This window comes from Lycium barbarum, chromosome 4, assembly GCF_019175385.1.
Source record: "Lycium barbarum isolate Lr01 chromosome 4, ASM1917538v2, whole genome shotgun sequence".
Taxonomy (NCBI): domain Eukaryota; kingdom Viridiplantae; phylum Streptophyta; class Magnoliopsida; order Solanales; family Solanaceae; genus Lycium; species Lycium barbarum.
Window position 1 is genome coordinate 2430719 of NC_083340.1, and position 22452 is coordinate 2453170.

At 33.8% G+C, this 22452-nt stretch overlaps 1 protein-coding gene across 1 annotated transcript; it reads right to left on the reverse strand.

Annotated features, from left to right (window-relative positions):
- Window positions 1–8375: 8375 nt before the first annotated feature.
- LOC132634822 (probable inactive receptor kinase At4g23740) lies at window positions 8376–13240 on the reverse strand. The gene is made up of 2 exons (XM_060350915.1): window positions 11061–13240; window positions 8376–9238 (listed from the first exon to the last, which is right to left on the reverse strand). The coding sequence occupies exons 1-2, from the start codon at window positions 12322–12324 to the stop codon at window positions 8568–8570; spliced, it is 1935 nt and encodes a 644-aa protein (XP_060206898.1). The 5' UTR covers window positions 12325–13240; the 3' UTR covers window positions 8376–8567.
- Window positions 13241–22452: the final 9212 nt, after the last annotated feature.

The following is a 22452-nucleotide window of genomic DNA, read 5'->3' on the forward strand; positions in this document are numbered from 1 at the left end:
TGATTTAATCATTTGCCACTTAGGTTCCTTTTTTTTATTCAACATGTGGTGGATACGTCCTATTTTTCCTCTCTTTTTTTTTATTCTACAATATGTTACGTAGTAGTTTCAAGTGAAAGGTTAAAGGAGTAAGAATTTCTTTTTAACTCATGATGTAGGGATCAAGGAATAAGCTTCATACCAAAGAGTAGAGGCGAATGATTGGAAAGTAGATGATGCTATTGGTTCAAATCATGCATGAGGGAGTTAGACGTCGGATTTGAAGATGGATTTTGTCTTCATGACATTTCTTTAAAATTCGGTTCGGAGCTGACCGACAAGACAACCGATTGAGGGTCGAATGAACTACAGACAACGATCTGTAAGCCAAGCGACCTACTTGCAACCGTCATCACGACTACAGGCTGGCGACAGAGTGACGACCGACATGTAAGCAAGAAAGAGGCCAACTAATGGACAAATGTTATGGAAATAATATAAAAGAAAAGTTGAAGAGAGACAACATTCATTATGAAATATTATGGTGCTATAAATAAGATTTTTTTCTATCCGTAATTAAAGTCTCAAGTTTGATCTTAAGAATGAAAAAATTATTGTAGGAAACATATCATTTCTTAATGTGTCTTACGGGCAACAAATTTAAATTAGTTGAGCTTATGATATATCATATGATGTGCTTTAGTTGTTTGTTTACGTATGATCGGAACTATCACAGAGTTCATCTGGCTTAACCAATTGAAAATAGCTGATAAGTATCCAATCTTGAAAATATTTTCAAATGTAAAATATTTTTCTATGGTCAATCAACATAGATAAATTCAAGATCTGAATATTATAAGTTAGAATTTAGAATTCTAACACAACTAATTTTTCAAATTTTGAGAAGTGAGAGTTTTTATGGTGAACGAAGAACGTTTGTTTATAATAAAGGCATTTTGTATCTTTGTTGGCCAATTTTCAGTTACGCCCCAATAGTTTTAACATGTGGCAACTATGTCCTATTCTTTTGTTCCTTTTTTTTTGAGCAAAATTTTTATTCAAGAATATGTTAGGTAGTAGTTTCAAGTGAAATGTTTTTTGGTTTTATACAATTGTAGTACACCATAGGATGAAGATCAAGTGAAATGTTGTAAACGATAATATACTCGAAGGTTAAAGGAGTAAGATTTTTTTTTTTTAACTCATTTGATGTATGGATCACGGAATAAGCTTAACAACAAAGCGTAGAGGCGAATGGCTGAAAGTAGATGCTAGTGGTTCAAATCATGCATGAGAGAGTTAGAAGTTGGATGTGAAGCTGGACTTTCCTAAATGACATTTCTTTAAAGTTCTCTTCGAAGCTGACTGGCAAGACAACCGACTGAGGGTTGGAGTGAACTACAGACAAAGACCTGCAAGTTGCGTGACCTACTGGCAACCGTCATCACGATTACAGGCTGGCGACAGAGTGATCGACGTGCAAGCAAGAAAGAGTCCAACTAATGGACAAATGTTATAGAAATAAAATTTAAGAAAAGTTGAATAGAGACATCATTTATTACGAAAGATTATGGTGTGACAAATAAGATTTTTTGCAGTCTGTAATTAAAAGTTTCGAGTTTGAGCTTAAGAATGAAATTTTTTTAGGAGGGAACGCTTCATTTCTTAATGTGTCGTACGCGCCACAAATTTGAATTAGTTGGAGCCGCAAAACTGAGTCGAATTTGGATTAGTTAGAGCCTCAAAATGGATATCAAATACCGGATAGAAACAAAAAATAAAATAGAGACAATATTGTCGTGAAATATGAGAAAAGGGAAAGAGTAGTTGCACTAAGGTCTCATTAATCAAAATCTCCCTACGCTTGTCAGGTGAACACAGGGCCTATTTTGAATGGAAAAGTACAACAAAACTACCATATAAACAAAATTGTTTTAATGATGATTTCAACAATTGAGTATTATTTTTAGAAATAGGGTCCTATTAATAGTCTTCTGGATGCAAAAAAAGTACGTATTAAAGATCGAATATGAAGAAAAAATTTCAACGAGTACAAAAAACTACTCGATAGAAATCCTAGATTATTTTACACATTATATGGTTGTCATAATTTAAATTTGATACATTGTGACATGATTAACTCTTGTACGAAAGTTATGTCATTCTTTGGAGTGGTACTATGTATATATTCATTGTTTTCTTCTTCTACTAAGCGAGGTAGAGTTTTAAAAGAAAGTACATCTAGTCTATCTCTTAAATCATCGTCATAAGCACGTCCGAAAGATCGTATTGAAAGTATTAAAATAATTAGATTAATGTCACGCCCCGAACCATGGCCTGGGCGTAACATGACACTCGATGCCTGGTTGCATGTGACCGAGCAAACCATATGGCTTACTGACTCAACATGGGCATGAATTGATGCGAAATAAACTATGAACATGCATAATTTAAGTAAAGCATGGGACCATAAATCATAAATCTGAAAATATCATAATGCGGAATAGTCTGAATAAACATAATAATAATGAGCCAAAATGGCTAGACGACTCTGAATATCTGACATAACATAACTGACTAGTCTATGAAATCTCTGACATGAGTCTGAACTGCTAACTGTTTACCGAGACAAGGCCCCCGGCATACCTTAACTGCAAAACTAATATGAAATATAAATGATGTCTAAACCCCGAATGAGATGGGGCTCGCCGAAAGCTGATACGAGCATGTCCTAAGGAGCAGATCCGTCGTCCTGTAAGTCAATACCTGCATCGTGAAATGCAGGCCCCCAGGCAAATAAAGGGGACGTCAGTACACTGGAATTGTACAGGTATGTAAAGCAACTGAATGAAATAAACATGGCACATGAAATAATAGAACTGAAACTGAAACTGTAAGCTGAACATGAACATGAGCCTCATCTGACATGAGTAAATGTATAACGTGAGTAAAACATTTCATGTGCATATATATCTGTATCTAGTGGGAGAGCTGTAGTATAACCGACAACATGGAATCACCACGTGGGTACGTGGAGTCTGGTACCTGGCCCGACCAGCAGAGCAGCCTCACACCTTGCCAGGGTATGAGACATAAGCATGACATGAAAATGGATCCAATTCAACTGTCTGAAGGTGTCGTCCTAATCTGGGTGGATCGACCCTTCCCTACGTTGGCATACGTAGTTTCAGGCTATCTGAGCCTTCTCGGTAAACCTATGTTACTCCCAAAACATCAACATGGATATAGTTGGCATCTGGGCCAATGGTCTGTATAACATGGCTTGTAATCATGACTTGTAAACTTGATTCACAAACATGGCTTGCTAACATGATTTCATGAGTGTAGTACAGCATGGAAATAAGTTCATAGTATAACTTGTATAAAATATGGATGCATGTAGAATTTCATGAAAATATATGTAAAAGATCGGATCTTGCATTTTAGAACCCATGGAATGCAAAGTATGGGTTTTTCATGGATTACGAATAGATTCTCAAGAACCAGAATGGAATATTAAGAACACAATAACGAATTAATCATACATACATAGTGAATCATGGTACATATACTTATTAGGGTTATCATGAACATGTGTAAGACCTTAGTTTTGGTAAAATTTTGTATAATCATGGAAGAACATGGCGTGGGGAAGAACAATGATGTTCCCACACGAAGATAGAAACCCTACATACCTGTAAACGCTCCAAAACTTGTAATAGAATTCCAAAAGCTTGAACTTTGAACCTTGAGATGAGTTTTCTTGAAAACCATAGGTTAGGAATGATGAACCCTTGTTAGATTACATGAATACATGTTAGAATTGACTTGGAAGGGCTTAGAATGGCTTACCTTGATGTTTTGGATTGATGGGAGAAGAAAACCTTCGTGCGAGGGCTTGGGAATTGTGAAAACTGATTTTCTAGAATGAAGTGTCGTATTTATACTGTTTGCCGTTGGGGAGGATTGACGGTGCACTTCACGGTCCGGCGACATGTCGACGGTCCGTCGAGTTGCTTTGACGGTTCGAGTCTGATTTTTTTGAAGGTGCATCATGTGTCGACGGTCCGTCGATTCGACCATACTTTCAGTAGTCTGAGAAAGTCCATAAAGTTTACAAAATGAGGTTCCTAGGGACGGTGCATCGTTGACGGGCCATCGATAATCGACGATCCGTCCCTCTAGCCGTCGAATGCCACCCGCAGAACTGAGTCTGGTTTTTAGCCCCCTTTTGGCTGCCGGGATCCCTGAGTCATAGATGCGGCTTAGTTTAAAGGTACGAGGTGTTACAATTAATTATACAAGCTTCAATAAATATTTATGCATTTTTTTTCAAAAAGAAAATATGTCTTTTAGGGCCTATTCTCAAAGTTTGGCTTTAGGCCATAAAGATTCTTGAGCCGCCCCTGGGTGAACAAAATGTTTTTGCTTATGATGGAGTTTCTGTATATGGTAATAATCCATGTCCACATTTTTAAGATTCCTATGTTGATCTATTATTAACCCAAACATTAAAGGGCTATGTGCGACTATGAGTACCCCGTAAAAATTTATTTATACCTAATGTTTGTATCAAACTAAATTATTTAACCATAGTAGTAAAAATTAAATTGAAAATACACATTAATTAACCATAATTAAGGCATATGGGTGTGTATGCAAGATATCTTGCATTTATTAATTGGTATAAACGTCGAATACATAAAATTTACGTGAAAAGTTACCAGATATTCTTCCAAATTAAACTAATCTATCTGGTATCTACCTAGAGAGAACTATTTGTCTATTTTTTCTTGACCATTTAATACACACACAGACTCACAGACAGATATGGCAAAGTAAAATAAAAAATCAATTATTTTTGGTAAAAGTAATGAGTTTTAAAGTGAGCTTGTAATATGATGTGCTTTAGTTGTTTGTTTAGGTATAATTGGAACTACCATGAAGCACAACAACAACATGCCCAGCGTAATACCAGAGAGCTCGTCTGACTTAAATAATTAAAAACAATCGATAAGTATCAAGTCTTAAAACAAAAACGACATACCTAGTGTAATCTCGCAAGTGGGGTCTATGAAGGAAAAAAAGTTCACAGACTTTACCCTTATCTTGAGAGCTAGAAATTGATTTTATGAATAACAAATTAGTGAGCTTAGTATCTACGACTTCTTATCTCAGTACTAGTGGTCAATCGAACTGAGATAGATTTAAGATCTAAATATCACAAGTTCAGATTCGAAATTCTACAACAAGCCATTTAATTTACTGGTACGAATCTATTCTTTATATTTGTTTATAATGGAATTTTTAACATATTTACAATGTCCAAACCAAAGTTATTGAACGCGTATGAACCCATTAGCCACCTTCTACGTTTGCCATGCAATATCAGATTGAGTGTGTTTATTCTTATATCACATGTATAAAAAGAATGCACACCTACTCGGAACTCACCAACTCTAAATCTTGAATTTGTTGCACATCCACCATGTTCTTGTGATCACCGGGTCAAGAACATGGAAGAGATGGTCCTTTGAGAATGAGAAAGAGAATTTAAATTTTATAATCAGAGTATAATTCTAAGAGTACCTTATAACAACAAAGCGTAGAAGCGTATGATTGAAAGTAGATGCTAGTGATTAAAATCATGCATGATGGAGTTAGAAGTTGGATTTGAAGCTGGACTTTCCTATATGACATTTCTTTAAATTTCGCTTCGAAGTTGACCGGCAAGACAACCGACTGAGGGTCGGAGTGAACTACAGACAAAGAACTGCAAGTTGCGTGACCTACTGGCAACCGTCATCACGATTACAAGTTGGCGACAGAGTGATCGACGTGCAAGCAAGAAAGAGACCAACTAATGGATAAATGTTATAGAAATAAAATATAAGAAAAGATGAATAGAGACAACATTTATTACGAAAGATTATGGTACGATAAATAACATTTTTTCTATCAATAATTAAAAGTCTCAAATTTGAGCTTAAGAATGAAAACACTAAATTAGGGAACGCTTCATTTCTTAATATGTCTTACGTGCCGCAAATCTGAGCTAGTTGGAGCTGCAAAACAAAATCGGATTTGAATTAGTTAGAGCCGGAAAATGAATATCAAATACCGGACAGAAACCAAAAATAGAAGGCATAATACATAAACATACCCTCAAACTTGGCTTCAGCTGGCAAGTATGCCCTTCGACTTTGGGTGTGCACAAGTAGGCACCTTAACTTGTATAAACTTGGACACGTAAACACAAATATTGACATGGCACTGACGTGGCACCTCCAAAATTTATGTGTCACGTCAGTGCCACATCAACATTTGTGTTTACGTGTTCAACTTTATACAAGTTGAAGTGCCTACTTGTGCACACCCAAAATTGAAGAGCGTACTTGTTAGCTGGGGCTAAATTTAAGGGTCTGTTTATGTATTATGCCAAAATAAAGTGGAGACAATATTTTGGTGAAATAAGAGAGGGAAGGTGTAGTTGCACGAAGGTCTCATTAATCAAAATTTGCCTACGCTTGTCAGGTGAACAAAATGTTTTTGCAACTCATGAATTTGCTTATGATGGAGTGTTTCTGCATATGGTAATAATCCAAGTCCACATTTTTAAGATTCCCATATTGACCTATTATTAACTCAAACATTAAAGGGCTATGTGCAACTGTGCGTACCCCGTAAAAAATTATTTGTATCATATCAAACTATTTAACCATAGTTGTAAAAGTTAAATTGAAAATACACATTAATTGACCATAATTAAGGCATAGGCGTGTGTCTGCAAGATATCTTGCATTTATTAATTTGGTATAAACATCGAATACATGAAATTTACGTGAAAAGTTAACAAATATACTTCCAAATTAAACTAAGTAGCTGGTATCTACCTAGAGAGAACTATTTGTCTATTTTTCTTGACCATTTAATATACACACAAACTCACAGACAGATATGGCAAAATAAAATAAAAAGGATCAATTATTTATGGTAAAAATAATGAGTTGTAAAATGAGCTTGTAATATGATGTGGTTTAGTTATTTGTTTATGTATAATTGGAACTACCATGGAGCATAACAATAACATACCCAATGTAGTATCAGAGAGCTCGTCTGGCTTAAATAATTAAAAATATTTCATAATTATCAAGTCTTAAAACAAAAACAACATACCTAATGTAACCTCATAAGTGGAGTCTAGAAAAGGAAAAGTGTACACAGACTTTACCCGTACCTTGGAAGCTAGAAATTGATATTATGAATAACTAATTGGTAAGCTTAGTATCCTGCAACTTCTTATCTCAGTACTACTGATCAATCAAACTAAGACAGGTTTAAGATCTGAATATTACAAGTTCAAATTCGGAATTCTACAACAACTCATTTGATTTGCTGGTGCGAAATAAGCTTCACAACAAAGAGTAGAGCCGGATGATTCAAAAGTAGATGCTAGAGGTTCAATCATGCATGAGGGAGTTAGACGTCGGATCTGAAGCTAGACTTCCTTATATGACACTTCTTTACAGTTCACTTCGAAGCTGACCGACAAATCAACCGACTGAGGGTCGGAGTGAACTGCAGACATAGACCTGCAAGCTGAGTGACCTACTGGCAACTGTCATCACGAATACAGACTGGTGACAGAGTGACCGACGTGCAAGCAAGAAAGAGACCAACTAATGGACAAATGTTATAGAAATAAAATATAAGAAAAGATGAATAGAGACGACATTTATTACGAAATATTATGGTGCGATAACTAAATTTTTTTTCTATCCGTAGTTAAAAGTCTCAAGTTTGAGCTTAAGAAAGAAAAAATTATAGTAGGGAACTTTTCATTTCTTAATGTGTCTTGCACGCCGCAAATCCGAATTAGTTGGAGCTGCAAAACGGGGTTGAATTTGAATTAGTTGAGCTTGTGATGATATGATGTGCTTTAGTTGTTTATTTACGTATGATTGGAACTATCACCGAGTTCATCTGGCTTAACCAATTGAAAATAGCTGATAAGTATCAAATCTTCAAAATATTTTTAACTTTAGAAATTGATTTTATAAAATATTTTTCTATCAATCAACATAGACAAATTCAAGATGTGAATATTATAAGTTCGAATTTAGAATTCTAACACAGCCCATTTGTTTTACTAGGTTCAAAATCAATTATTTATACTTCTTTCATGAATTTTTCAACATAATTATAAAATCCTAACCAAAGCATACTACATGCAGATGAACTCATAAGCTACCTTCCACATTTGCCCTGCAATATCAAATTGAGTGTGTTTATTCTTATATACCTACTTGTAGCTCACTGATTTTAAATCTTGAATTCATCGCACGTCCACCATGTTATTGTGATCACCGGGTCAAGAACATGGAAGAGATGGTACATTGAGAATGAGAAAGAGAATTTAAATTTTATAATCAGAATACAAGTTTAAGAGCACCTTAAAAAAAAAAAAGTGGGATCAGGTTGCACAAGTATTCATATTGTTCACTGAGAGAGTGAAGTAAGCATTTTCAACATGAATTAAGAGGGTAAACTGTGAAAAAATGGCTAGCAAGACAATGATTTTTAGTAACTCATTGAGAATCAGACTGTGTCTCAGGCACAGGTGTGGCTGCTGCTCTTGGTGTTGAATTTTCTGTTTTTCCTTCAGATGAAAGCTGATTCTCTAAGCCAGTAGGACGAACGCGAACATTCTCGATCATTTTAACGACCTCACACATTTTTGGTCTTTGATCTGGCATCCTTACCACACAAGACATTGCTATCTGTAACATTTCCACCATTTCTTCCTCTATATTTGGGTACCTCAATAGTTCCAAGTCGAATACTTCAGCAGTCCACTCCTCTCGGACCACTGAATGGACCCACCGAACCAAGTGTATAATCTCATCTCCGTTCGTTGTATGGATGGGGGATTTACCTGTCAAAAGCTCCAATAACAACACACCAAAGCTGAACACATCAGAAGCTTGTGTGGCTTTTCGGGTGTCTGTTATTTCTGGGGCCCGAAAACCAGCAGCACGAGCAACTGGATGGGCTAACGAGCTCATTATTGTTGACAGACCAACATCAGATACACAACCGAATTGTTTACAGTTCAGAAAGATGTTTGAGGATTTAATGTTTCCGTGAACTAGCTTGCCACCATTCTCAGTGTGTATCCTAGCAAGACCTCTCGCTGCACCAATGGAGATTCTAAGTCGAGTTTCCCAATCTAAAGGGATCCTGTTATCTCCTCGTTTACCTACAAGTAGTACATCAATACGTTATAGTCAATGGCCGAATAGCAAAAGAATTTGATAACAAGTAAAATGACAACGATACCAGTGCCCCAACAAAAGGGAGGGAATTAAAAATGAGAGTAACAGGCCGAACTCAATAACTTTGTTCCAAACCTTGTATTTCCCGGAAGAAATCCATTGAATAAGTACAAATTATTAATTTAGAACCCAATAACATAAAAGGGCTAGAATCCCGAACCCATAAGCTTCAAATTCTGGCTCCGCCTCTGAGGAGATGTCTTTCTAACATACCGTGTTTGTACAAGGTGAAGGAAAAAATACATACAACAACAAGGTTCATGAGAACTAAGAAGGAAACAACTGGATTAAAAGCACTTTTATCTCTTTTGATTCAACACTAGAAGAAATAGGCTGAACTATCATGCCCCATTAGACTATAATACCACAGGATAACTATTCCATTTTTAACGGAAGCAAAGGATTGGGAGTTCACTCCTTTGTATCTTTCGCATTTGTTTAATTTGTAGTTATCATTCTATAACATGCCAAATATTAGAGTAATCAGAATGCCTTGAAGCTCCTGGTCGATCCTTCAACTTAGAATAAGCAAAACGCGAAGCACTTAAAAGTTAAAACATCCATTGCAGAACTTATCATCTCTACTGTTCACACAGTTTTTTTTTTTTTTTTTGGCCGAAGTTACACTCGAAACGTTAGGTTAACATAAGCGAAATACAATAAAGAGATAACTAATTGACTTTTTACAAGTTGCCATGTCACTCCATTTGGGTGGATAAGGACAATAGAACTCCTAGATCTAACACCAAAATTAGGGGAGTAAATAAGCAACATAGCCATAAAGAATTTTGTTGTAATGTTCTCAAAATATTCTAAGCATAATAAGGTTGACAATTGCTTAGGATTCCTTATTCTAGACTTCCTACTTAATTAAATCAGGTCCCACTAGTAAAAATGGTAATGAAAGATGTCAACCAACTACAACAAAATTATCCAAAAAGCTTAGCCGTTCATGCACTTTGACATCCTGTGCATTTGCCTGGTGGACAAAGAAGTGGGGAAAAGGAAGCTGGGACCTCGACAAAATCATGAAAGGTTTTGACTTGCCATAAAAAGGGATTAGAAATCAGAAAAGATTATCGCATGCTATGAAATAATTCAATCAATAGTATAATGACTGAATGACTCTAGTGACAAAGATTTGTATAGTAAAATATGTTGTGGATTTTAAAATAGAGATAGGATATTGCTCATCTTATTATTTTTTATTTCTTTTAAAAAAAGGAGTCACTGCCCCACAGAGATGCTTAAACCACATGTTAAGATCATCCACTTTCTTTGGTGCAACAAACTATTAAGCTGGAAAGAGAATATATGGAACATACAATGTACCTCAGTGGATTCCCAGTTGGCCCTACCCATAACACAACAAATTATATTAGTTGGCCTTTAGATTGGAAGATTCTATGATGCTTTTAATTGCTATAATATGTTCTTCAACTCACTAAACTAACATGTCTGATAGTAAGAACTCGTTGCCTCTCCAAAAACGCTGTTGAATCCTCCAAAAAGCACTATTTTGGAGGATCCAACACAGGCCCGGCGATATTTTTGAAGAGTTTGAGCAACATATTGAGGGATAACAAATAGATGGTTTTAACAATCATTCAAAATACTAACTAATCTACCTATTCAAAGCAAACAACAGAACAGTATGAATGAATCTGCCAACAAAGTCCATAAAGCAATGACAGAGTTGAAAAATTAAAACTTCTGAAATTTAGAGAGTGCATAAAGTGATCATACCATGGAGCATTGCAGCAACACTACCCTCACTGAAATAGTCAGAGACAGTAAGCTTTTCATCTTTCGAATAGTAATATGCTCGAAGCTCCACTACATTTTCATGTTTTATACTTCCAACAACCTCCATTTGTTGCTCAAACTCCTTTTTCCCAGCACCAACATCTTTCAACCTCTTCACAACCACTGTGGTAGCATCTTCTAATATCGCTTTATACGCCATACCAAACGTGCCTTTCCCCAATACCTCAGCAGAAGCTCTAAGCAAATCTTCTAAATCAAATGCATAGTTACAACCCTCAAAGAAAACCAATCTATTATTAGCATCTTGACTCCTCGAAATCGCCTTTTCGGGAGACATATCTCCCTTCTCCATCTTTCCAGGAAATAAACCATCTTCTTTTTTTCTTCTAAAACAACAAACAACCATCAAGAAACCAAATCCAAGAACCCCAATTACACTACTAGCTATAATAATCCCAAGTAAAGCCCTCTCACTCAATTTACCATCGGATTTCGGATTTGGTTGCTGAGGCAGGGCAACAATAGAGGAATTCGAAACGGGGTAGTCGAGTAAAGACACATCATTACCAATGAACACATTTTTTGGAAATCTTTGAAGTGATTTTGGCACAGCACCTATAAGGTTATTGTTTGACAAATTCAGTAGCTGCAAGTTGGGCAAGTTCAAATCAGGAATGTTACCAGAAAGTGAGTTGTTAGCAAGATTCAAGGAAGTAAGATGACTTAAACCCGATATTGAACTAGGTATAGTGCCATTGAATCTATTGTTTGACAAGTTCAAACTAGTCAAGTTTTTCCAAACAGAGAAATCAAAAGGCAAAGGACCTGATAAATTGTTGTAATGAAGGTAAAGATAAGATAAGTTTTTGAGGTTACTAAAATCCATAGGGAAAGTACCATTGATACCATTAGATCTAAGGCTCAAGATCTGCAATGCAGTTAAACGGCTAAGTGTATTATTAGGAATTGGACCATTAAACCCAACCCCAGGTAACCTAAGTGCTATTACTCTAGAACCATCTTCATTACAACCCACTCCAGTCCAGTTCTTGCAAACTGAAGAATTTGTATCCCAGTTTAAAGGGTGCAAATGTGGAAACTGGCTAACAAAATCCAACAATGCTTGCTTATCATTATCAAGAACAGTGCCTTCTGAAAACAGAAATATACTCACTAAGAAACTCAGATAAAAAATCCACCAACCCTCCATTTTCAAGAACCTAAAGCTCAAATCTTTAACCATTTTAAAGACTCTGAATGCCCCCAACCCTTCAAAAACTTAGCTTTTGTAGTCACATATGAAGAAGAAAAGAGCATCAAGAATCTATTATTCAAACTATTTCAAAGAATCTGAAACACCCTCAACCCACAAAAGCTTAGCTAACCTAAAGCTCAAAATTTTAATTCAAAACCTCACAAAAATTTAAGCTTTTGGATGTACAAAGAAGAAGAAAGGAGAATCAAAAATCTAAAGTTCAGCACTATTTTAACTATATTTCAAGAATGTGCAACATCCTCAACCCACAAAAGCTTATCTATTATAGTCACATAAAAAAAAGGAAATCTAAAGCTCAAAACTTTAATTTAAAACCCTTCAAGAACTTAGCTTTTGCAGTCACATTGGAAGAAGAAAGGTGCATCAAGAATCTAAAGTTCAAAACTTTTTCAATTATTTCAAAGACCCTGCAAACACCCTTAAGGGAAATCTAAAGCTCAAATCTTTAATTCAAAAACTTAAGCTTTTGGGTATAAAAAGAAATGAAGGACCAGCAGCTTAGCACAAGGTTAAAGTGAAAAAGAAAAAAAGAAAAAATGTTCTCTGACAGACAATATGAGGATGCATGTGTATATATATAGTGTGAAACAAAGTGAGAAAAAAAAAAAAAAAAAAGTCAAATTCCCAAGAATGGTGTCTGAAAAAAGCAATGTGGGGTTCTGAAAAATGAGATTAAAAAAATGGAAGTGACAAGGTTTGAAATAAGTTATTTTTTAGGGTCAAAAGGATGTAATTTTAAATGAAAGCAAGCTGTGAGTCAGAATCTTCTGTAGAAGAAGCTTTTCTTTTTGTTCTTTGTGCTTTAACTTTCCATTTCAAACGCCAAAACCAAGATAATTTCTCTCAGGAATAATAGACAGAAACAAATTTTGTTACTTTTTCTTGAAATTTTCACTTGTGTTCTTGTTTATGGAGAAATGAGCTGTGTAATGATGAATTAATTGGTGGGAAATAGAAACATTTTTGGACTGCATTTACACAAATTAAGAAGGCTCGTGAATGGGAGTGTAAGTACACTCGGTTAGTAGTACAATTACACAACTAACTGAGTCATTTTCAATTAAGTGAGTTTACCCTGTTTTAATCAAGAACATTTTTCTAATTTTTTGTTACTTCAATTCACTTGTGGGAACTCATCTTAATGACCTACCTGATACCGGGATTGTGGTGGAGTGATAAATGCTAGTATTATTTTTTAATCAGAAGCCTCGAGTTTGATCTTTGGTACGGAGTCACTTTTATTAGGAAGCGTTTTACACTACTCAACACGAAAAAAATCATTAATGGGTGAACACATGGAATAATGGAAATTTATTAGACACCAATTTATGATGTTTTTCTCTTGTTTTTCAAGGAAATATGTATTTTTTTTGTCGCTCATGTCTTATTTCTCATATTAATAGTTCCATTATTTATAGTTGATTTGTTGTAATTATAGTATAAATAACCTTATAATATAGAAACTTTGTTACATAGTCAATATGTAGAAGTTAAACTTAAAAAAAAATTCCTAATAAAATAGAAAATATTTTTGTTTCTTAATATTTTCCGAATTGAATTAGGATAAGCATATGCTGATATAATCCTTGGTTTTAAAGTTAAGATACGATAATCATAATGCCATAAAACAAGAAAATTTATTACATTGCTTCAAATCACAAAATCTTTAAGATATTGTCGATGGAGTTATTGTTGACCCTTTTTCATTTTAACTTTAAAACCAAGACATCGGCAAATGCTTATCCTAATTCCATTAGGAAAAGATTAAAAAATAAAAATAAAATATTTTATTAGGAAAAAGAATGTTATCGTTATCTAAAATGAAAATTAATGATGGGTTACTAGATCTTATATATATGATATATATTATTAGTTAAAAAAATACATCAGTAATTTTATTTTAATTGATAAAATGAGATTAAGAAGCCAAAAAAAAATTACGTCTCACTTTTTTATTAGGTAAAGGGATTTTAAAAGAAAAGAAACAAGAAAATGTTTTTTTAAAATAACATTTTTATAAAAATAATGTGTCTAAAAAGAAAATAAACAATATGTTTATTAGGAAAATGACATTTTTGACCCAATAAAGTAACAATAGGGGCATTTCTGTTCAATTTCGTATAGTTTAAGGACATTTTTTAACCAAACTATGAACTAAGGATATTTTTGTTCATTTCGTATAGTTTAAGGGCATTTCTGACCCTTTTCCGATATGAAAATTTTGGCTCCAAAACTAATTTTTTATGGGAAATATGTGAATTGTTGGAACCCACGACTTAATTAGTTGGTTGCACATTTTTTTTTGTAAGTTTTAATTGATTTCAATCATTAGATAATTAGCAATAATTAGGGATAATATGATAAAATATTCATCTTATTTTTTACTCTTTAATAAGCGTGTCAAGTCAATATATGATAAATAAACTGGACCGAGGGAGTAGCATGTACACAGGAGGCAACTGAAGTGTACAAAAAGAGCTAATTGTTGTAGGCTAGTGGTACGGAGGCTAGGTCCACAGGGTCACATTTTGTTTTGGTGCACTTGATGTAATTAGGCTGTTTTTTTTTGTTGGAGGCTCAGAGCCCGTTTGGGTTAACTTAAAAAGTGACTTTTAAGTATAAGTGCTTAAAGTATTTTTAAGTGCTGAAAATTATTTTATAAATAAATAGTTACGTGTTTGGATAAAAGTGCTTAAAGGATTTTTAGAAGTAAGGGTAGTATTGAAATTAACAGAAAATATAAGGAATAAAAGGGTAAAGTTGTTGGTCATGGTCAAACAAAAATGACTTTAAGCCAAAAAAAAAAAAATTAGGGTTGAGTAACTTCTTGATTTTGACTTATTTTAAGCACTTTTTAACTTAATTTAAGTTATTTTCTATTTTTACCAAATACTAAAATTAGTTTAAAATGGCTTATAAGCTGATTTGACCAACTTATAAGTCAATCCAAACGGGCTCTTAGATGATTCTATACCCTTCCTGGGATGTAGTTAGAATTACTAAGTGCTCTTTTGGTGTAAGTTTATTTTGTTCCATGGTAATATTTACAGTTTATTGCAAAGAAAAAAAAAGTGACGAAAAATTATCAATAAATGTTGCGGTTGAGTGGTAAGTATTTTTTAATCTTAATTTAAAGGTTTCATGTTCGAGCCGTGAGTATGGAGTCGCCTTTGTTAGAAAATGATTTAACCTTAATGTGTCACTTTCCGACACGAATTGAAAATTTACACATTGCTCAAGCACCAAAACTGAGTAGAAAATAAGAAAAAAGTGATGAATATTTCCAACCGTTAGTACTCAGTAGTGCAGTATAATAGATATGGTGAGTGGACCTATCTGTACAGAAAAATAGAGTTAAAAGTCACGAGATGTACAAATGAAAATGATCGTATTGGCATTTTACCTCACAAAAGGAAGAAGAAAAAAAAGGGAAATACTAGAGGGATCTATGGCCAATAAAATTATTACTACTTGAATAACTCAATTCCAGAAATGATTCAATGATTGACATGTTACAAAATATAAATCATTATAACGAAATTCAGAGTCAAAATCATTTATTTCATATTAATTGGACTTTAAACATTTTTAAAAAATTATATTTATATTTGTAGACAAATAATAAGAATAAATCGAAATTTCATATTATCATTTTTTCTTAAAAATCATAATCAAATAAGAATTTGTTTTAACTTTTTAAGTAATAAAAGTATCACATTAAGTAGAACATGTGAGGTAATTTTTTGCCTTTTTTACGACCTAACACTCTACTTAATTATGATACAAATCAGACTCCTTTTTTTTTTTTTTTAAAGAGAACTGAAACACCAAGAAACTAGCCCGAAACTAAATGAGGGAATGAGATCCCAACAACATCTCATGCAGCACGCGAAGAAATGTTAGGAGGCACATGTGAATGCCATTCAAAGCGAGATTCTTAACTAAACGCCAAATTGGCTAAACCATCAACAACCGAATTAGCCTCCCTGTAACTATGAGTAACGAAGACCACCCAGTTCCTAGCCAAGAGTTGACGAATGCGGTTGACAATATCACATTCCGATGAGGTGCAGTTCTTCCAGCCTGCAACACCTGAACTACACTAGCATTATCAATTTACAAGGCAATTCAGCGCCACTCCTTATCCCATGCTTCCTGAAGGCCAGTGAGGACTCCCCATAGCTCTACTCTAAATGATGTACAAACTCTAATTTTGACTGAAAAACCTCCAAGTCACCTGCTATTAAAATCACTAAATACACTGCCTGCAGTTCCTATCAAAATACTCCTTCGAAGAGCCCCCCATCTGTGTTCAAAGCTTCCCACCCAACACTAGGAGGTGACCAGCCGAACGAAACTATATGCTTGTTGTTAGACGCTTCCCCAATATTCTTCAACGAAAGCCAAGAAGTAGCACAAGCTCTAATCATGCTAACAAGGGTTATTATATTTTTGCCCGCCGAAAGATACTCATTTTGAAAAAGAGCGTTATTACGCCATAACCAAATTTTCCAGCAGGTGTATCCGAAGATGATTCTCCAATCATCATTTGTAAGTCCCTTGAATTTAGACGTTAAATTGTCAGAAAGTCAACCATGAATATCAAGAGCAAAGAACTGAGACATGTCATCTGGATTAAGAATGTGAACCCAGATAGCCCGAGCATGCATATAATGTTGCAAAACATGCAACACAGACTCCTCTTCTGCTCCACAAGCCGTGCAAGTACTCTCTGAAGTGATGTCTGCGATATCTCTCCAAATTTGTAAGCATTCCACCTTTGCCAAACAACCAACGGAACACTCAAATTTTTTCAGGCCTGGACCAGCCCTAAATCAATTTCTAGATTCTATCATAAAGAAGATTCTCTGAATTGTTGAGAACCTCATACATAGAAGCAACTGTGAAGGAACCACTAGTACTATTTCTCCAGAAAAATTCATCATCTCCGAGTTGTTCACTAGAAGGCGGGAAATTGCCAAATAATTCCACTATTTGTTGTGGAACATAGAGAGAAATGAGCTCCAAATTCCAATCTCCTTTATTCCCAACAACATCCACTAACATCCAATGTAAAATATGATCAGGAATAAAATTATCAACAACCTCAATTAAAGGTTTATCCATCAACCAAATGTCATACCAAAAGGACACAATTCTTACCATTAGCTATTGACCAACAAAGATTATGACGGACAAAAGGCCAAAGCTTGCACATACGATTCCATAAGGTTGTACCCCGAGAAGAAGGAAAAATCAAAGGCAGAGGCTTACTTTGGATCCCATATTTTCCTTCTAACACCGAGACCCACAAGACCTAAGGTTCCGAGATAAATCTCCAACAAAGCTTGGCAATAAAAGCATCATTAAATTCGCTAAGACTTTTGATGTCAAGACCTCCTTTCTCCTTTTCCAAGTGAAGTTAGTCCCAATTTACGAGATGCACTTTTTGAGAATCAATGTTACTTCCCCAAACAAATTTTCTATACAATTTTTCAATTTTGGAATTTCTATTTGTTAGTATATGAAATGTTTTTGTGATGCTCACCGTCAAGGTGAAATGACTAACAGACTAGGCTAAAAACCTTCCAAATAAGCAGAGATGGATGCACATTATGTGATACGGATTTGACAGAACTTTATAGCTTTGGCTAAGATCTTATTATATATGTATTAAAAATCTACTAAATATGTAGTATAAGTAATAAAATATGAACCATAAAAATAAATGAATTGCGGTTAGGTCGCAAGCAGGATCTTGTCAAGACTCATAAACTTATAAATTTGATATGTTTCTGCAAATAAGGGTTGCATATGTCACTTTAAACAAATCACACATCCAAAAATGATGAAAAAATGAATATACATGTTTCAAATAATATGCACACTCATGACCCTAGATAGGAGGATATGGAGGTCGAGAATTAAGGTAGAAGATTAGTAGGTAGTCGATCGTTGTCTAATTTCACCTTTCAATATTGTTATTATTGATCAGTTACTATCAAGCTCTTTGATTTTATTATTACCCAATGTTTCCTTTGCTTCAGTAAATGCATTATGTATTGTTGCTACCGTTCACTTCTCAGTTATGTTCAACATGACTGCTTCAATATTGTATTTTATTTTTCATACTTAATTTTATTATGCTTTATTTGAGCCAAGAGGATATCGAAAATAACATTTTTACCTTCACAAGAGAGGGATAAGGCTACGTACACGCCACCCTTTCCAAATCTCATTCGTGAGATTACATTGGATGTGTTATTGTTGTACATAGGGGTATTCATGGTTCGGTTTGGGTCGGTTATTGATTAAAACCATAACCAAACCAATTTAGTTGGTTTTTAAATGTCTAAAACCATAACCAAACCAAATAAAATAATAACCACCGGTTTGGTTATTGTCGGTTTGGTTCGGTTGGTTGGATTTTTCAGTTTATGACTAGCAGTCATGAGACTTATTAGTAAAACATTAAAAAGTTGAAAAAGACACGTCTTTTTTTTTGTTCAAACGATAACTTTTATTTATCGTTTAAGGTGGAACATACATCATAGAAATATTTTCACTATTAGTGATAGTGTCATACTCAAGTTACCCAAAGTTGCTAAACTATTACATATAGAGTTAAAAACTAACTAAGTAATGGCTGCACCATTTTTGTCATCTTAATACACATACCTGGAAATAAAGTAGAGCATAGGATCTTTTAATTGTTGTTACAAACATACATATTAATTAAACATAAAGACTACCTAAAATTAAAATGAAAATATATGAAATAAAAAAACTTTGTGTAATGATCCCAAAATTTGGGGCAATACTTGCATTTTGTCCTCAATTCTCCCATTTTATTAAAAACACTTTGTGTAATGATCTCAAACTTCGGATGTTTTTCTATCATTATCCCCAAGGCTAGGGTCTCGACTACAAAGAGTTGTTATTTTCTGCCTTTTAGGAGGATTACCCACGGAAGAAGTATTAGGGCATTACCATGTGCTTGAGTTGCAGCAAATGCTGATGTTACTGAAGTATCTTCTATAGGAACTTCCAAATCTACAACCTCTGTCCTTTTCATATGAAAAATATTAGAAGTTTAGGACCCATTCAGACAAGAAAAAATAAAGGTATAAATTCGGGAAAAAAAGAAGAAACAACCTAAAATCAAATGGCTGACAAAGAAAGGCTTAAAATTTAAGTTAAAGACATTAGACTCTAACGTAAGCTTCTGTTAGTAGATTTACACTTAACACTTAAAGAGTTAAAAGACTTAAAGACATGGACTTGGACATATTCTTAAAAACATGGGCCTTAAACAATCATGTGAAATAAGTAGACCAAAAATCAAATTAATGATTAAAAGGTATAAAATATTTATAACTATTTATGAAAAACTAATATTATACATATAAATAATTATAAAATTTATGTATATAATTTATCGGTTTGGTTCGGTTATTTTTTAATATAACCATAACCAAACCAAATATTATCGGTTTTTAAAATTTAAAACCTAATCAAACCAAACTAAATTAAATGTCGATTTTTTTTTTCGATTTGGTTAAATTTTCAATTTGATTTTGATTTTAACCAAAACCGTGAACAGCCCTAGTTGTACGTAGATATGCACACTTTTGAATTCTATAATAACATAGTCCAAATGAACAAACATGCTACGAGTTTAGTTAAACTGACAGTTACACCTCTTGGTACCACATTGGGCCTGTCTCCAATTTTCAATCCGTGCTGTTTTGTCGTAATTCACTAATTTTAAAAGGTACAAATGAGTGGGGACTATTAGGTGTATCATTGTCATACAAATATTGCAGGGATTAAAAATAGCACAAATTTGGAAATTATGATAACTCATTCCTACTTTTGTAGGAGTAAGGTCTGCGTACACTCTATCTTCTCCAGACCCAACGTTGTGAGATTTCACTGGGTTGTTGTTGTTATTGTTATGACAACTCTTGTGGCTCTCTTCTGCCAACCAAACACATCTCTGTCCAATTATATAATTACCCAGTCATTTGTCCAATTCTCATCAGGGGTCAATTTGCAGTAAGTGGACATTTTTTTGGGCACTTTGAAATGGTAAAAAGGAAAATTACACGACAAAAAAAGAACTTTTGTATAAGTATTATTTTTGTTTTGCGTTTGCGCTTGCGCTTTGGGTAAAATTAGTTTTTTTTTGCACTCTAACGGGTCGTTTGGTTCAAAATCAATAATACCGAGATTTTGATGTAAAATAATACTTTTTTATTCCAATTTGTGTGAAAGTATCTGACTCGAAAAAGAGTTTTAAAAAGAAAAGAAGATTTTGAAATTTTTGATGTAAAAATAAATCTTGAATATTTTGAAGGTTATAAATCATCTCATTATGGTAAAGTAAGAATTTAAAGTTAAATTATTTCTAATTAAGAAAGTGTGACATTCTTTTCAGGACAGACTAAAAAAAAAAGTATGACACATAAATTGAGAAAAAGAAAATACTAGATGATTTTAGCTATACCTCCGAACTAAGGTTATGGGCTAGGATAAAAATCAAAGGAGGCTAGATTTCAAACATAACGCTAGTAGATGATTTCTTTCTATCTGTCTAAGGTTGATAAACAGAGCTATCCGGTACATGTATTCATAGAAGATAGCATATGACCGATGAGATAGTCGAGGTACGTGTAAATTGGCACATACTATTATGGTGATGGTCCATATAATTCCACGTGAATGGCAAATGAGCATCCATTCTTTATCAGGATATAAATCTCATTAATAATATCTTATATCTCCTTTGAGTTATTTTTCAAAATCGTAACTCCGCAGCTGTGAAAATTTAATGAACCAGTTTCTATTGTTTTTGTGATGATGATGCTATTAAGCAATAATCTTTTTTTTTTTTTTGGTTACCTTATAAACAACCGGCACTTCAATAGGAAATTTTTTTAATTGAGATTTAATAAACTGCTATAAAATAAAAAAGATTCGAGGTACACCAACCGATTATATATCATTATTACTATATCTTCCCCCTTTCGCAAACCCCTCAAAAGAAATTGTTTTATGGCATAATTGCACTTTGCTCCCTCAGTTAGTTTAGATCTATATAATATTTGGCTACGCCTTGAACAAAATGAAATAAGTTCGATAAAGCATAAATTTTATTTCAAACATTCGAGGTATTGTAATTCTGCACTTTTTGGTGATCAATGGAAAGTCTAAATTACCAACAAAAAAAAAAAAAGGTCAATCCGTATGTTACTCACCTGAAGATCTTATTCTGCATAGTATCTCGTTAGACAACCGTTATATTATTATATTATCTCTTTTCTTTCTCATACATATTTTACCTTGAATTATCCAAAATACGTGTTTTTATGTGATATTTAAAGTATTTTTAGTACTATATCACTTTCAAATATGGAGTAACAATATAACTTAACACAATACTTCGATAATTGAATGGTTTAGCTAGTAATAATTAGTTAAATTTTTGAAGATTCACGGTTTGAGGGATCAAAAATGCACATATCAATTAATTAAAAGTTAAATATGCTTAACCAAAAAATCACAAGGATCAAAAGTAAAATTCGCCAATATTTGAGGGACTATAAGTGCCAATATCCCATTTTTAAAATTAGAGAATATTGTAGGCTAGCTAATGATTTAAATCATTGACAATGGTTTTTCATGTTGGTTGGTAGAAATGCTTTGTCAATGTGGAATTCTCAAAGGGCACTTGCATCATTTCATTAATTATTAAAATCTTAAAAATAAAAAGATAGAGAAAAATCATCCAGGATAATTATTAGGATAAAAAGATAGTCAACTGCCCTTTTGGGAGTATCCAATAAAAATAGGGACAATGCACTTGCAATTTCTTTTCACTTTACCATCCATATTTGTCCTTAAATATACGGATTCATATATTCGAAGATAACAGTGTGCAATAATTCTTTTGCTTTGTTTTAGATAGACATTAGAAATTAGAATCCATGTGTATTGTCTTGCTATTATGTTTTTAGATTTGATATTACCTTGTTTTTGCTGGCTTGTATCATGAATATCACAAAAAATTCTTGGCCACTTCTCCAAATAAGA

What these genes read in the sequence shown, in the direction of transcription:
- LOC132634822 (XM_060350915.1), bottom strand. Translation starts at nt 12,324, where the DNA reads ATGGTTAAAGATTTGAGCTTTAGGTTCTTGAAAATGGAGGGTTGGTGG. An exon ending in TGTTGCTGCAATGCTCCATG is followed by an intron (nt 9,239 to 11,060) that starts GTATGATCACTT and finishes TACTACTTGTAG; the next exon opens with GTAAACGAGGAGATAACAGG.